The 16,923-nt window shown below is 36.0% G+C and overlaps 2 protein-coding genes across 2 annotated transcripts; one reads left to right on the plus strand and one right to left on the minus strand.

Annotated features, from left to right (window-relative positions):
• Positions 1-90: 90 nt before the first annotated feature.
• LOC124927826 (molybdate-anion transporter-like) lies at positions 91-2,513 on the plus strand. The gene is made up of 7 exons (XM_047468309.1): positions 91-376; positions 544-688; positions 775-943; positions 1,036-1,306; positions 1,450-1,715; positions 1,801-2,125; positions 2,212-2,513. The coding sequence occupies exons 1-7, from the start codon at positions 226-228 to the stop codon at positions 2,274-2,276; spliced, it is 1,392 nt and encodes a 463-aa protein (XP_047324265.1). The 5' UTR covers positions 91-225; the 3' UTR covers positions 2,277-2,513.
• Positions 2,514-2,720: 207 nt separating this feature from the next.
• Positions 2,721-15,234, minus strand: LOC124927825 (MAG2-interacting protein 2). Its single transcript, XM_047468308.1, has 12 exons — positions 14,883-15,234; positions 14,728-14,776; positions 14,139-14,312; positions 13,336-13,537; positions 12,971-13,197; positions 11,147-12,149; positions 9,573-10,549; positions 8,991-9,079; positions 7,958-8,317; positions 6,272-7,511; positions 5,440-5,705; positions 2,721-5,338 (listed from the first exon to the last, which is right to left on the minus strand). The coding sequence occupies exons 1-12, from the start codon at positions 14,970-14,972 to the stop codon at positions 2,834-2,836; spliced, it is 7,182 nt and encodes a 2,393-aa protein (XP_047324264.1). The 5' UTR covers positions 14,973-15,234; the 3' UTR covers positions 2,721-2,833.
• Positions 15,235-16,923: the final 1,689 nt, after the last annotated feature.

Below are 16,923 nucleotides of genomic sequence, written 5' to 3' on the forward strand. Positions count from 1 at the left end.
CAGAAGCATCCAATTTGCATTTCCAAAACCGCGTCCATATCGGTACTCGTCGTCGGACGGCCTCCTCCTCCTCCTCCCCTTTTCACCGGTGAATATAATAAATATAATAATATATATATATATATGAACATTTGGAGAGTGTTCATAGTCTATCTCCGACCTCGTCGTCTGTTTCAATTCTAGGAATTGAGTGTAAGAGTGTAAGAGAGATCGTGGACGACAACAATGGAGCTTTTCTTCTACTTGGTTTTCGGTTCTCTCGCGGCCGTAGTCGTCATCTTTGAGGTCAGCAAGAGCAATAAAGATCGAGCCAATACATCTCAGGCCTTCAATTCCTTCAAAAACAATTACCTCGTTGTCTATTCTCTCATGATGGGTAAGCAATCAATCAATCAAACGAGATCTATCATCTTCTTGCTTAATTAATCTCATCCTTCGTTTTCTTCTTCCTATTTCAAACCATCAATTTTGTGTTCTTTCGGATCCCTAATTTTCTCTCAAGTTTTTTTCACCCTTTACCTGGTGTGTTGTACATACATATAGCTGGAGACTGGTTGCAGGGGCCATATGTATACTTCCTCTACAGCCAGTACGGCTATGGAAAAGGGGAGATTGGACAGCTATTTATAGCAGGGTTTGGATCATCCATGTTGTTTGGTACCATTGTTGGCTCTTTAGCTGATAAACAGTAAGAGAATCATCTGAATCATCATTTAATGAATTAATCTGACAAAATATAAATGTAATAATTTATCTTTCATAAACTGAATCCAGGGGCCGAAAGAGAGCTTGTGTGACTTACTGCATAACTTACATCTTAAGCTGCATTACCAAACACTCTCCTCAATACAAGGTTCTTTTGCTGGGCCGTATTCTTGGTGGTATTGCCACTTCTTTGCTCTTTTCTGCATTCGAATCTTGGCTAGTGGCCGAACACTTTAAGGTGATTTAATGATTAATTGATTGATATGCATATTCTCTCCTGTATCTATCTAATCTAATCTAATCTAATCTAATAATATGTTGGTTCTACAGAGAGGGTTTGATCAACAATGGCTATCATTAACATTTTCAAAGGCAATTTTTCTGGGGAATGGTCTACTTGCTATTGTCTCTGGGTTGTTTGGAAACTTTTTAGTTGACGCAATGAATCTAGGGCCAGTGGCGCCTTTCGATGCTGCTGCTTGCTTTCTAGCTGTTGGGATGGCCATTATCTTATCTTCATGGAGTGAGAACTTTGGGGACCCTTCTGAGAACAAGGACTTGCTTCAACAGTTCAAGGGCGCTGCAAAGACAATAGCTTCAGGTACTGCCCTCCTTTTTCTTTCTCTCTGTTCATTCATTTATCTTGCCAATAATAATGTACTGTATTTTTTAACTTTTAATTACCATGGTTTGTGTAATTTCTTGTTATTCATAATATACTAAACTAAGCATAATAATGTGTAGATGAGAAGATTGCACTATTGGGCGCCATACAGTCCCTTTTCGAAGGGTCAATGTATACATTTGTTTTCTTGTGGACTCCAGCTTTAAGCCCAAACGATGAAGAGATTCCGCATGGCTTTATCTTTGCAACCTTCATGTTATCATCCATGTTGGGAAGCTCAATTGCATCTCACCTCATGGCCAATGCGTCCATTAGAGTCGAGAAATACATGCAGCTGGTATTCGTCATTTCCGCCGGTGCTCTCTTGCTGCCTGTTCTTACATATGTAAGTTGCTTTCTTCGCTCCTGTTTCCAGCCAGCCAATCTTTCTATGTTTTAACAAATTTGTAAATTTTTCTTTTGGAAAATAGTACTTTGTAAGTCCTTTGGCTGCCGGGGAAGGAGGCGGAGGCATCTCAATTGCAGGTTGTATCCAACTTCTTGGATTCTGTACTTTTGAAGGATGTGTAGGGATATTCTGGCCCTCCATCATGAAGATGAGGTCCCAGTATATTCCAGAGGAAGCCAGAAGTACCATAATGAATTTTTTCCGAATTCCTCTAAACTTGTTCGTGTGTATTATCCTATACAATGTCAACGCTTTCCCGATCATGATCATGTTTGGTATGTGCTCGCTCTTCCTTTTGGTGGCATCGCTCTTGCAAAGACGACTATTGGTCATTGCTGAGAAAACAAGTAAGCAAAATATACATACTTTTACCAAGTCTGTTTTTTCTTTTAACAAGTCTAATAATAATTATATATCTGTTCCTTCATTACAGAGACTGAAGAAGACTGGACTCCATTAAAAGAGAAGGTTACTGAGATGGAAGCATTGACTGTGTGAAGGATAAAAAGCCGAAAAAAACTTGAATGAGGTGAATGAAAGAAACAAAACTGTTTTGTTGCCCTACTTGTTAATGGAAGGAGAGAAGCAACAAAATCAAGAATTCTGGCTAAGCAAGATTTAGATATCTCTTTTGGCTATAAATGATACTAAATTATTCATTTTTTGTAATATTTTCCATTTAACTTCTTGTTGTTTCTTGAAGATAATACCAACTAAACTGAGTATATTTGCTCTGAATTTTTGACAAAATCTGTCTTTATTTTTAGCTGTCAGTGTAATTTCTGGGATGCATATGTAACAAAAACATAGTGTTTTAAGGCAACGGATCTCTATCACTATTATGAATTGGTAAATTATTTGTTTTAAATATGAGGACTTTCGAGAATAAGGTAAGAATGTTCCGAATTCTAAACATTCTCGCTATCTTAAAAGAAAAAAAGAGAGACAAAGACAGTATATTATGAAATAAATGAACACACTCCACAAATTATTTGATTCTATATGATCCAAAAGTCTGAACTTGAGGTTATCCTTTCCAAATAATACAAGTAAGCTCATCGTCTAACCTCGGCTGAAACCGATGAGAATGCAGAACTGACTACAGTTTCCAACTTGTTGCTCAAACATATTAGCGAATTAGTCAATGGTCTGTTGGAGCTCGCGACTAGATTACCACCCTGGATTATTTTAAGCTGCTTCACAAGAAACGCTTTCAGACTAGCTTCTGCAATATTGATCAAACTGAGAGATGCATTTGCATGCATAATCTTTGTAACAAGAAATCCCGCCAAAACCTTTTGTTCTGCCTTCACAAGCTCAGAGACAAAACACGGGAAGATAATCATTCTGAAAATAGGAATTTCGTCTTTCTCAATATTTTGGTTCTCCTCAACTTCCCCTTTCAACTTCGCTTGTTGACACTGTCGAGAGAAATATCCGACCATATAGCAAATATACGAGAAAACAGAACCATATTTAGGATTGGAGATAATCGTTGATATAATCCCAGAAGACAATGTAAGAACCAAGAACTCGTGATCTTTCCAAGTTGTTTCTTGTATGCCATCACGCTTAAGTTTTTCTTCAACCGCATCTAAACAACGGAGCGATATCGTTTCATAAGGAAATAATAGCGCAATCTTTACAGCTGCAAAACAGTTTACCTCCAGTGCAATCTTACTCAAACAGTCGGCATCGTCTTGATTAAGTAACATACCGTTAGGTTTCAATATGGATTGGTCTACTACTGTTATTATGTCTTTAAAACGGGACTGCTTGACTAATATCTTCAAGATCTCCAGCCAACAAAGGTGCAAAGGATGGAGAAGCGATTCGTTATGGTTTGATTCTTCTGGAAAGCTTTCCCATCCGTCATCATCCCAGCCAGAATCAGTCGGTTCAGTAGTATGATTTGATCCTACATCGTAATGCCCTTCCCACTCAGCCAAAATTGCTAGAAGTGTGTCAACATGAGATTCTGAAGTCACTTCACCACATAGTTTCGAGAAACAAGAAACTGCTGAATTTACTGAAGAGAGATCTTCTGCACTGATTTCTACATTTGGAGACATGGATTTAAGAAGCTGCGACGACTTTAATGCAACTAAGGTATCTGTTAAAATCCCCTGCGAGTTTGTCCGGTTTTGTGTGGTTATCTTCAAATCGACCCATCCTTCCCACGGGAGAACAGCATTGGATGATTGTGGTGGATCTGAAGCTTTTGTAATGAATTGCATAAGCTCGAGAGCGCAGACACGAGCATTGCTTGGTAACTCCAAGTTATCGGAGAACTCGGACATTTTATTCCAAATCGAATGCCTTACACTCTTCAGATTCTCTAGATTTCCCTCCATTCTACTCAAAGAGGAAAGCAATGAGTGTAGATTGTCTTGCACGTGACATCCAGCTGCCAAATCCAACAAAAGACTTTCCAGGATATCAGAATAGAGTTCAGCAAGGGTCGTGCTAGTATTATTATTATCAAACTGCGATACTGCTTCAGAATATATTTCTTCAACAACACCAAAACCACAACCGGAGAAAACCAATCCTCTGCAGAATATTACGAGTATAGAGTTGGTGAATTCACCAGTGAGGCAGCCATGGCTAACGAATCTGAAAATAGTGCCCCAGCCCTGAACCGGCGAGACCCTTCCCTCTTCAACCAGCCTAACGAAAACCTGAAGGGATGACATCAGAAATTCTACACCACAGTTCTCCTCAGGTGTCTTATAGGGCGTAGAGCTCTTTGCGTTTCCAATTACTTGGAGCCAAAACTTCAATAACGAGATAAGACAATCATTCCATATTGGATCGTTTGTTATATACCCTTCGGAGTCACTATCGGCGGCAACTACAGTGAAGAAACGCATAATCATGTCGAAATTACCAGAATACCCCATGTCCTCCAAATACTTTCTGCAATTTTCGTAGACCAGCTCGAGCTCATCAATGAAACCGTGAAGCTTCTCAGGGGTTTCAAACTGGATTTCACTTTTAGCTCTAAGCTCAAGTGTTGTTATCACATGGAGGATGTAGTGTCTGTAGACACTTTGCCATGATATAAGACCTTCTTCCTTAACTGGATCCCCATAGATACTGACAAGATTTCGAACCATTATTGTCAATGCCTCCACACTATGTTCATCTATATGAGCATATACCTCAGTGCTGAAACTCTTCATGTTCAAACCACTTAATGCAGCAATGTTTTTGAAATTCAAATTATTAATAGAGGACACCCTGTTACATTCTTGCTCCATAATTCTGTAAAAATTAGCTAAACCAAAATTCATTGAAGAATGATCTGGATGGAGCATGGGCAATAAAACCGTAACGTCGTCTACCTGCAAACAACAGTCGGAAAGAAGGCCATAAATATAGGCAAGTCGCTGCTTATTGTGTCCGTCTATGGCAGGATATACATGCAATGAGATTGTATTGATGGTTTCTGCAGAATAATCGAGAATTTTGCTCTTAAACTCTGAAATTTCAGTAGTAACATCGTCAATGGTCCAAACTTCAGAAACAAGTATGGAGCTCGTATACTGTAGTAAGACCTGATAAAATTCGAGAAAAAAAAAAAGAAGCAAATGTCAAGAAACAAAACAATAAATTAACCATCTCTTAGAGCTTCCAGAACCAATATAGATCAGCATACCTTGTTGAGGTTCAAGTCATAGGTATAAGCTAATTTCTGAAGATCCTTTGAAGTAACTTTCTTTTCCAATTTAACAGAATCAATTAAAGCGCACACAACAGTCTCAATATAATTGGTGTCCTTGGCCAAAAAGCGCGAAGCATCAACATCAGGAATCAGTTGCTCCAACACTCTAGAATGATCAGCTATACGCTTTTGCTCTTCTAATTTCTGTTTCCAATCTCTCCAAAACGATGACTGAAATCCTCCAATTTTCTCTAGCTCACCTAATTCAATGTAGGCAAGTCAGAAGAGGAAACAAAGAAAGTGGGAAAGGCAGGTTGAGACCATCCCAATGAGCAGATCTCTTCAAGTACTTGAAGAACACTATTATTCTAGAAAATATCAGCTGGAAACAAATTAAGTGTTAATGCTAAATACTGAATTTTAAGTACCCAATGAATTAAATCCTTCAACAATAAATGTTAATAAACCAAATGAAATTATCTAAATTTTAATTACTTGCTAAGTTGATTTGATAAAATATGGAACTAATGTTGGGAAAGTAGTAAAGAGTATTTTACCCTTATAATCACTTCATTCATTAATTTTCATGGGTTAAAGTTGTCTTTTAAACACTTTTACTAGATAACCGAGTTAAGTCTTTCATAGCTTACTAAATTAATCCAGTTTTATAATTTAAATATTTTAGCTTAATTTGAGTTTAATCTAACTTGATTTTAAACAACAATTATCAAATGAACTTAATTCAAATAAACACTTAATGAGTTAGATTGAGTTATTAAACACCACTTCAATCTCAAGGGCTTATGAAAGAAAAAAAGGAAATCACCTGAACTAACTGGCCTGTGCGCATCCTGGAATTTCTTCAGCAGTAGCTCCCTCCTCTGCATAGGACCCTCACACCTAACTGCTGCATTGTGTAATACACCATAAATCATCCCTACACCCATAATACTACATATTTGATCATATTCTTCTCTTGTTCTCATTTGTTGTTCTATTATTTCCACTCCACCGAAGGCATCCAAGAGATTTAAGAGAAATGAGCATCCCATAATGTCTTCTTCTTCAGTAGCTGGTGGCTCTAAGAAAGATTTAGCTAATGATGCAATCAGATCATCCTTGGGAGTGAGATTGTGTTTTGCCAACCAGGATAAGATTGTGACTAAAGCTTGTACTTTTACATTAGTGTCTTGCCTTCCTGGCTCTGAGTTGGTCAACACTTTTCCACTTTGTCCTGCTTGTGCACATAATTCAAGCAGCCACTGCAGTTGTACGGAAGCAAAAGAAAAAAAACTTGCATTTTCACTGAGGAGAGTTTCCCAATCTTGCCTTCTGTCCAAGGGAAAATCTTTGGCTACAGATGCCACCGCCTTCTCCATGTTTGTGATGCTTGATTCTTGCTCACTAAAACTCATTGTATTAGCAAGTTCAAGGTATTCTCTATGATTTAGTTGATGGTTCAGAGGACTATGAGAAGGAAAAGCTGCGGATGCACCACCAAAAGCATATCCTGGGGAATCTTTTTTACTAAGTGCCGTCAACATCTGAATTTGACCTTGAAGATCTAGATCCTTCCACGCATTCAACAGTTCACCAATTGACTCTTCATCACAATGGCTCAAAGCAAAACCAAGAAGCTGCTTTCTGGAAGTAATGTCCATGTTTTCCATATTAGGACCTCTTGCCATTGCTGCACAGAGGTCCCAGATAGGACCATGATTTTTTTTGGCAAGGATAATGCACAGATCGAAAGCCAGTTGAAGATCACCAGCAACAGCTGCTTCTCTTGCAATAGTTTCTTGAACGACTGATATATCATCTTGAGAGCTCAATCCAAGAAGTTTAGCAATCTCAATAAGTTCATCGACATTTAAATAAGCTCCTACTTGACTTGTAATAGCTAACTTTATGATTTCCATAGGATCTTTTACTTGTCTAAATTGCATTGGTAAAATGCTAACCCCAAGGTTAGGGAGTTTCACAGTTAATGCATCAATAATATCAGCCTCTGCCCTGACATTTCTGCTACTTGGTAAGAGACTCAGACATTCTTTAGCCTTCCAGATCTGAAACAAGTTTCAACATTTGTATCATACAAGAAAAAAAAAAGTAGAAACAAAAAATGAAATGTACTAAGATGTGTTCTCTCAAACATGTCTTATACAAGGGAAACAGATGAGTGAATCTAAGCATGTAATGATGATATTAAGCTTCTAGCTCTCATCACTACTCAGGGTACAGAGGCAAAATGTCAATCTTAATAATAATAATAATAATAAAATGTTTAGTCCCCAAACTATCAACATATCAGATCTTCCTCCTAATGGTTCTAGATAGGTAGCTGTTTCGGGTCTTTCTCCTAATGGTTCTAGTAACTGAAGAAGTTTGTGGTAAGATAAAAGTACAAAGATCACGCATGGGAGAGATCTAGGTCATTTACCCTTTGAGAAAAAAAATGTTTAACTAATTCAAGGAAACAGACATATTTGCACATTTCTATTTTAATACTTACTTCTGTGCAAGACAAACTTGAAGCTGAGAAAAAATATTCTCTTGCTGCTTGGATGACAATGTTTTCAGCCTTTTCTGTGGCCAAAGGAACTGAAGCAGTGCCCCTTAAATAGTTCCTAGCAAGTGAAAATTTACCAGCTTTCAACAGACCCCTGCAGAACTCCATCAACATATATTCTTGATCCAAAAAAGGAAAAGCCTTTTCCTGCAAAACTAGAAAATCACGCCACATGTTTGCCCATTCGCTATCTGAACGTCCAGGCTGCCGACGGATAAATTTAGAAAGTATAAGGCGAAGAATCTGTTTTACACCCTTTCCATCTGAATGTTCCTCCAGAAAATAACCAATTGTCTTTGGGACCTAAAATAAATTATTACAGCATAAGAAAGACTATAAACTCAAATTGTGTTGACACAACGAAACAAACTACTAACAAAACTAGGATAGCCTTCTATCCTCATAATTCAGTACCCTGTTAGTACTGTACATTTCACATACGACACTTCTTTGAACAGGAGAAAAAAAGTGCAAAACTAGTAGAACAAAAGTGAATATGTAAAGAAGATGACATTAGTTCCCTCAAAATATCAATGTTGACAATCAGATGTGCCTGAGTAGAAAGAAAATTGATACAGCCAGTTTGGTTTCTCCCCTTTCTCTTGATTTCTACAAGAGACGTCATAAACAAAAAGAAAATGGTATCAAGGAGTGAGGATAAAATTGAATAAGTTGATTATTTATCGTTGTCCTGGTTGGGTTGGGAAAGTAACAAGGGATATCCAAAGTTCAACCAACTGAAAGGAAACAGCCCAGTAACGAATTAACTACTGTATGGCTGATTCTTTGGAATGAACAAATTAGTGGTTATGGCTCGTCATTCTACAATCAAACTGAGTAGTGACAACTTGATACAATTGTGTCTCTTTAAAAGATCTTAAGCAACACGTCACAATTTGCTGCTATAAATCAAATCCTCAATACAAACCTAGTATGCCAATCTAATGTCATTTATTCATAGAAAAAACATACAAACCTGGTAAAATGACAATAATCTTCCCGATTCAATATGGCCTTCCACCTGTTTAACTCTTTTCTTGAGTCTCCGAGTATATGTATCAGAATCTGCAATGATATTTATTAACATCAGAATTTACAGAGCAGATATCATTGCATTTACATGATCTAGAAATAAGTGAAATACACACAGTCAATTAAAGTACTGAGAATTGAATCATGCATATATTTAGTAGTTCCTGCCTCCTGGTAACTCAGTAGTTCATTCATGGATATAGTATCCTCATCAACTGCTGCATCCTTCAATTGCTAGATTGTTCTATGCTTTGTAGCAAAGTATCAGACAAGAGTGCAATAAAAATATGGCAAGATCTAGTAATGGATTGTAATGCTTCTTAGTATTGAATCCATGTATTAAGAATTTAGACTAGAAGATCTGTTCACAACAAAGCCTTCTTGTGAAGACATCCTGGCTCCATATAATTTTATAAAAGAACTGGTGAAACACAAAAGAATTGATAGTGAATAGTCACTACTGCATAAGAGTATCCGTTACATAATTGATTTTTCTAGTCTCGTCAAAGTACACTTTGCAACATACCTCGCATTTCTGGAAGCTTTGATAAAATCAAGGACATTGTAGTCCATTTATCTGCAACGGTGCACAAGTAAATGCAATGCAGAGCACAATCTACAGCTTCATTCATATCCTTGAAAAAAATATTATCCTGAAACTCTATGGAACCTTCTTCAATAACCTTTAAGCATAAATCCAATCTGTTCTCTGAAGCAGTCTCCTTCAGCCAGGTAACCAGAAATGTATCAGTCTGCACATCAGCATTGGCATGCTCTCCTGATACTGCATCTTCAGAAACTGACAATCTTGTATGACACCTGCTCTCCATAAATGGAATTGCTTTCTCACGTAACCTCCCAACCACATTTTCTTCCTTGGTCCCCGTAAGCATCATCTTGAACTTCTCATAATCTGATAGTTGTTCCCAGGCAGCAAGACTCATGGTATAACTTGCTTCATCGCTGGTAGTATCAGAATAGATAAGATGATGTAAGTAAGAGATATTCTCATAGAAGTGCTTGAGCTGAGGAATACCCTTGCTGCAAGCAATGTCTACCAAACAAAGACAGTTATCCAGTTGCCCACTTAAGCTATCCATATCACTGGCCCTACTTTTGTACCATGAAGATAGGTCATCTGTTGTTGGCCACGAAAATCCCAAGAAGTGTTTCACAATGGGTTCAGTTTTTAGCAGAGTTTTTCTTTCATGATTCTCTGGGAGTTGAGTTATATATCTTGCAACTTCTTGACATTCAACCCAATCTTTCTCTCTCAATGAAACAATTGGAGGAGGACTATTTCCAGGAAGAAGCTGCTGATACGATTGCACAGGCACTGTTTCTGGAATTGAGTCTAGGATCTCCAACATGAAAGGCATCAAGGAATAAGGATGACGTTTGAAAAGAAGATTCAAGGCTCCAATTTTCCCACTTTCTGCAAGGGTCACAGCAGCTTCTCTGATAGGCACAACACGAAATTTTCTATATTCCTGCATGGAAAATCTAACCAAGACAAAATCATTAACTTAGTGAATCGGAATAAGAAAAATTAACAAAATACATAAAAATAAATAATTGATGACATTTGCAAACTTGAATGCGTTCAGATTTTTGCTACAAGGTACTATGACAAGACAAATTGTCCCACATTCAATGCAGGATAACATTATAGAGCAAGAATTTGATAAAATGTTGATCTGGGCATTCAAATAAAAACAAATGTATAAAGTAGTGTCTTTGTGAAAGATACCGAGTTAAATGAAGTTAGAGGCCATATGACAAATGGAATCAAAATCTATCTTTTGACAGCTGTAAAATGAAATTGATTTGCTCCTGTATGTTGATGAATTGTATCTTAAGCTCTAATTTGTAAATCAACACAAATGATGCAATTGATATGTTCTTTCATGCATTATAATAGAGATGAAGCAACAATTACGTAATCTTGCTATTGCATTCAAATTAATGACATCAAATTGTTGTTTTGAAGACAAAAGCTATAATTCATGATATGTTAACTGATATGCAGTATGGATCTTCACAGGAAGTGTGTACTGGAAGAAGGCTGTATATTATACGAGTAAACAACTGCAAGATTACCTTCCCATGTTTATACCAAGAAAAGTCTCCAGCTTGTCTCTGAATTGTAAGAATTTCAGTCTGGCGAGACAAAATTCCCAAGTTTGACTATTTTCATTAATGTCTGAATCAAGATCTGCATGTTGGTTTGTTAGTTTGATTCCCATAGTAAGTAATGCCCTCATGGCATCTTCAGTTGGCCCAATTCTCTCCAAACATTCAGATAGTACAAAAGCTTGATCCTTTATCCTGGCCAGGAATGTATTTATCTCATTTAGTCCTTGTACAGAGTGCAACCATTGGGACTTCAGTACTTTGTCTTTCTCCAAACCATGGCAGTTGGCAAAATCCAGGGCAGCTTGAAACTTCTGACTGCTGATTAGCACATCAAACATTTCAGAAACAGATCTTTTTGAGAATGAAACCAAGTTCCAGTGCAGTTTATCAATATTGTGTGGACTATTATTATCTTCAATCACCCAATCTATGTCTTGCACAGTGTTCAATACCACCTTAGAAGATAAATCACTTTTTTCTTGAGATGGTATCATTTCCAAAAGAAATACATGTCCTGGGACATGCTGAACTCTTTCCAAAATAGGCATGGAGAAGACTGGATCATTATGCAACACTTTCATACCACTACAAGTACTAATCATGTTGATGCTTCCACTTCTTCTAGAAAGAACAAGCACATAATCAGACCACCAAGTAAAATCCACAATGTCAGTTAAGGATTGACCTTCCTTATCTAGTGAATCTCCTGGACCAAAGGAATCAAACTTCTCCCCACCACGATGACTTAAAGGAGAGAATCTGCCATCATCCAGCTTAAAAATAACCAAGTAACCCCTTATGTCAAGAGATGCTACAAACTTCCCTTGAGGTGAGATTAACACCTTAGGACATGATATTTTACCCACATAACCTTTTGGTTTGGAATACCACCCTTCAATTTGCATGGAGAAAATTGGTTCTAGATCAAAGTTTCTGATTCTTCTCCATAGAGAGAGACTACAAGTTCCTGCAAAGATGATACAAATTCTCAATCACTTCTAAGATCTTGAGGTTATAAACATACTGTCCAAAATAATACTAAAAAAGTGGAAGGGGAAAATATGAAATAAGCACTCAAAGCTTTGTCCCAATGTCATGTTTTTTCACTGTGCTTAAACAACATTTTTTAACACATAAACAGACGGATAATTATGTTTTTTTTATAAATAAACAACATTTTCCTCTTTAGGTAATTGTATAAAGCTTAATACTTTAGAAAAATTAGTCAAATAAAAACTTTCTTGAAATAGGCCTTGAATTTTGTACAAAATGGCCCAATTCATATTATTTTCATGAATTTAGAGGTTCTTCTGATACAATCATAAGGTGAAGATTCTATTTATTCTTCAATGTAAAGTTTTATTTTTGAAAAATATTTTTTTCATTGATTCACGTTAAACGCGAAAGCCGCATCTACAGTGGGAAAACCTAACCAATGCAGTGCAAGTCATGCATCATTTGTCATAAGTTTATCAAAGTACATAATAAATATGAAACATCAAAAGAGGGAAAGACCCGAAAAACACATAGTTAATAAGAATTGAAGAATTGCAGAAAATTCGCATTACAAGCATGCTTTTATATAACCGCGGACACAATTAGTGACTTCTACATAAAAGACTAAGCTTCTACTTTAAAAGGTATGTGCAGATAAATGGAGAATATATCAAATAAGTTAGTGAATAGAAAATTATGATTTTATTGCTTTGTTATGACAATTTATCCATAAATATAGGAACTTATCACAAAGATAAAACAAGATAAATGAGGGAAAGTCTTTCATTTTACCAGTGGCAGAGTTCATAGGGCCTCCAACTCCATCACCAATTACTACTAGCAAAGACAAGTCTGTATGATAATTGACACAGATGACATTGTCAGGGAATCCCCTCTTCGAAGATGAGGCAGATGATGCATCACGAAGTGTGGATGATGAAGAAATTGAGGAATGCAAATCCTGACTGATCTCAACTTCGTGTAATGAACCATCTGATGTAAGTACATTGAAACTGCACCTGAAATCAAATAATTAGCCACTAAAAAGAATTGTAGTAAAATATGAACTTAAAACCTTGGATATCATCAACTTTAAAAAAGTTATAAATTAACTCCCATGCTATGTACAGGTTTTGATGAGAACAAGGAAGACTTACAAGCAAGATTTCTCCATGTCAGCACCATCCATCATAATGACTCCAATTATTGGCAAAGATGGTTTCAAATGAGCCCTTGTAATTCTTGTTATTTCTTCACCATTGGCTCTGATAAAATAGAGTACACCGAGATCATCTAGAACTCCAAGAACATCATGAGATTCTGACCAGGTGCCACAGGTGAATGAGTTGCTGTTGCTACCTAATCACAAGATAGTGTCAAAGTTGTGTAGTTAGATCTCATAATGTTCTAATAATTTGATACCAACATGATACCTAAAGTGTACAAATACACGTATTGGAAAGATGACGGAATTAGATGTATATAAGATCACACATAAAACATTTGTATACTTTAGATGTAGAAACAGAGGCAACTTGCCACGTGGAATAGAGAAATGTTTGTCCATAAAAATAAAAAATAAAAACTTGTCACTGACAACAAGTGTTACATTTTAATAGGTAAAACATTTTTGCAACATTGTGCCAGAAACATCAGCCCTGATCAAGGATGAGAAATCCAGAAAGAGAGTATCCTTCTGACCCTCGAAATAGCGATAATGAGTATTTTATTCTTTAAGGAGAACTTGCAGCAAAAGGTGACAAGAACATAGAAAGACATTCAAGAGGCTGATTTTGAAGTGGAGGTCAGATAAGGTGAAAGTGTCCTTAAAGTATCCAAATCAAAAATCTGATATCTGCATTTCAAACTTATATCCTAATATAAGGTTTAGTATTTACTTTGTCCTTTTTAACGTACATCTGTATCTCATGGTTGCAAGAAACAAGATATGACATCTTACTAGTGAAAGTGCCCTGAGGCTCATGATAATCATCATTCTTGTTCAAGATTGTGATCTGGCTACCCATTGCTACAGCTACTCTTTCACCCCTTGGGGAGACAAACAAAGATACCCATTTCCTTAGCTTTTTCTTGTTCCTGTATCCACTCCATTTTTCTTTGAGCTGACCCACACCTGTGTTACATAATCTTTGTATATTTCAAGAGAAGTTTCATAAGTTTTCTATATGGTACTCAAATGAATAGCCAATATAGTATGCAAGTATGAACATACTTATCATAAACAAAAATAAATAAAATGGACCAGTATCACTATATAATACAAAATCAAAAACTTTGTCCATTATAATCATCCAAATATCCTGCAATTTTCAAACATGAATAGTTTTCCTTCACATTCTTCTGTTTCAATATTTGATTCACTGTTGCAACCAGATATGAAGCAATTCTAAAGTCATTCAATAACCAACAAGAACACTGATTTCCATGATAAGAATTTGATATAAACAGACTATTAACTAATTGGGCACGTTGATTTTAACCATATGATTTAATTAGATTAAACAAGCTGCAGTGAAGTAGAATTAGACCTGAGCGGGAAAGCAATGAGAGAAAACCCCGGTTGCCAGCTTCATTTACCTGAATTGTAAAGAATCAAGAAAAAGGGGGGAAATCGAAGTTGATCAAACTGTCTAAATAGAAAATCCAGCTAAAATGTGAATAAAGCCCGGTAATTCAAGGAGACCTGTTGAGGTCGGGGAGGGTAATTTGAAGAACATGGTCTAGACGCATGATAACGCGTCTCGTAGAAGACTTCTCCCTCGCTTTGTTCCATGTGTTGTACCAGCAGCAGTAACAAAGATCTCAGAGGCTAGAATGTCGAAAAATCGAGAAAGAAATGCAACCCGCCGCCGAAATCCTCCGGGTAGTCAAGGCGAAGCTTCGGTTACCCAACTATATAGATTGACGAGTTAACTCGCATTAGGAAACGGAAGCTCGGATCAATATCCCTGAAACATGGATTTAACTCAAAGAAGGAGATCGTAGAAGACTACTTATGAGAATCTTAATTGTATCCCTAATACACTTCCTATGGAAAGGGCTAATCAAAATATTGAAATTCCTCTTCATTCTCTTTGTACTTAGAAAGGAACGATTATACTAGTAGTGAAACCGAAGCGAATTAAAAAACGAATTTTGATAATCTAATTTTTTTTGCTTTTTAAGAATAGAAAGGAAAAATAAAAAAAAAATATATTATTTTTAAAATGAATAATTGGGTTGCTTAGAAGTTAGAAGTGTGTCACCTGTATAAAGAACCTGAATTAGAGTGACACATTTATATATTGGAACTTTTCCGTTAGATATCATAATCTACCCCCAACTTAGTCACGCGGTGTATTTGTCGTGATCACATTCGTAGTCTGGGACTTATCCGGTTATGACTCTAAAAATGATTCATGTGACATTTGTGTTCCTACGTGATTCAAAAGATGTTCTCATACGACACTTTGTTCATATCACCGGTGCGACACTTTGTTTATATCACCGGGTCGACTCTGATACCACATGTACCGCCCCGAATCCGGATAGATTGTAATGTCTAGGAAGTAACAGATATAGCTATTTTCATGAATATTTTTTTAAGCTTGGAATGCGGTGGCTATTAGTTTGTTTGTGAGTATTTATTGTCTATTGTCTTACCAATTGAGTTTTATAATATAAGATTATCTAAATATTTAAGAACAACGTCGTTCGTTAAAGATAGTACATACTTATAAAGTGTTTATTCACCAATTGTATTAAGAAAATATTTGAGTTCGAGACATTGCAGATCAATGAGCAGTGTACCCGTTAAATATATATACATATAAAATGTTTCTTCACTAATTGTACCAAGAAATATATCTGAATTCGAGACATGAGTTCGAGACATTACAGAACAAAGAGCAAGGTACCTTGTACATACATATAAAATGTTTTTTCACCTATTGTACCAATAAAATATATGAGTTCGGGACGGAACTTTGTAGAACAAAGAGAATTATATAGGCCTTTTTTTTCTTTAGGATCGACCTGCCCAAAAGCCAGGACCGGCTCTTCATATGGGTGTGGCTGTCAGATTAAATTTTGTGAGCTGTGATTTCCATATTCAACCCCACACCAAATTACTCAAACTAAATCTTAGAGTTTATGACTTAATATTAAATTTGAATTGAAAACATTTTTTCATTTAAATACATCTTAGTTTAAGATTCAGTTTTGTTTAATGGTTTATTCAGATATACAATTTAACATATATATATTTTGGAAATTTTGATTATATAAACTTAACTCTTTTGAACAGCAGGTATAATATGATGCAAGACAAATTTTTAACTAAGTTTCTACACTCAATCAATCCAACAATATACAAAATTTTATGTCCAAAACTTGTTTATTAACGTTTGAGAAACCAAAAGCAAGTGGACTCATAAAGATGAGTGGGTCAAATTAATTATTGTTTTAAGAAAATGTGATCAAGAACAAGTAAGACCCAATAAAATGAGTTATAGAAAAATTATTAAATGTGGAATTGCTTCTCAACCGTAGATAAGATAAGATATATATATATATATATATATATTTTAATATATTACAATTTTTGTAGAATAAGAAATGATAGTTGATTCAAATAATATATATAAGCATTGAAAAGAAGATCCATCACAACACTTATCTTATTACTGTTAATTTGTTTATATGTTTTGTAATAATTTATTTTTATTGAGTTTGGTATTAAGTAT

The sequence above is a fragment of the Impatiens glandulifera genome, chromosome 2 (assembly GCF_907164915.1).
Source record: "Impatiens glandulifera chromosome 2, dImpGla2.1, whole genome shotgun sequence".
Taxonomy (NCBI): domain Eukaryota; kingdom Viridiplantae; phylum Streptophyta; class Magnoliopsida; order Ericales; family Balsaminaceae; genus Impatiens; species Impatiens glandulifera.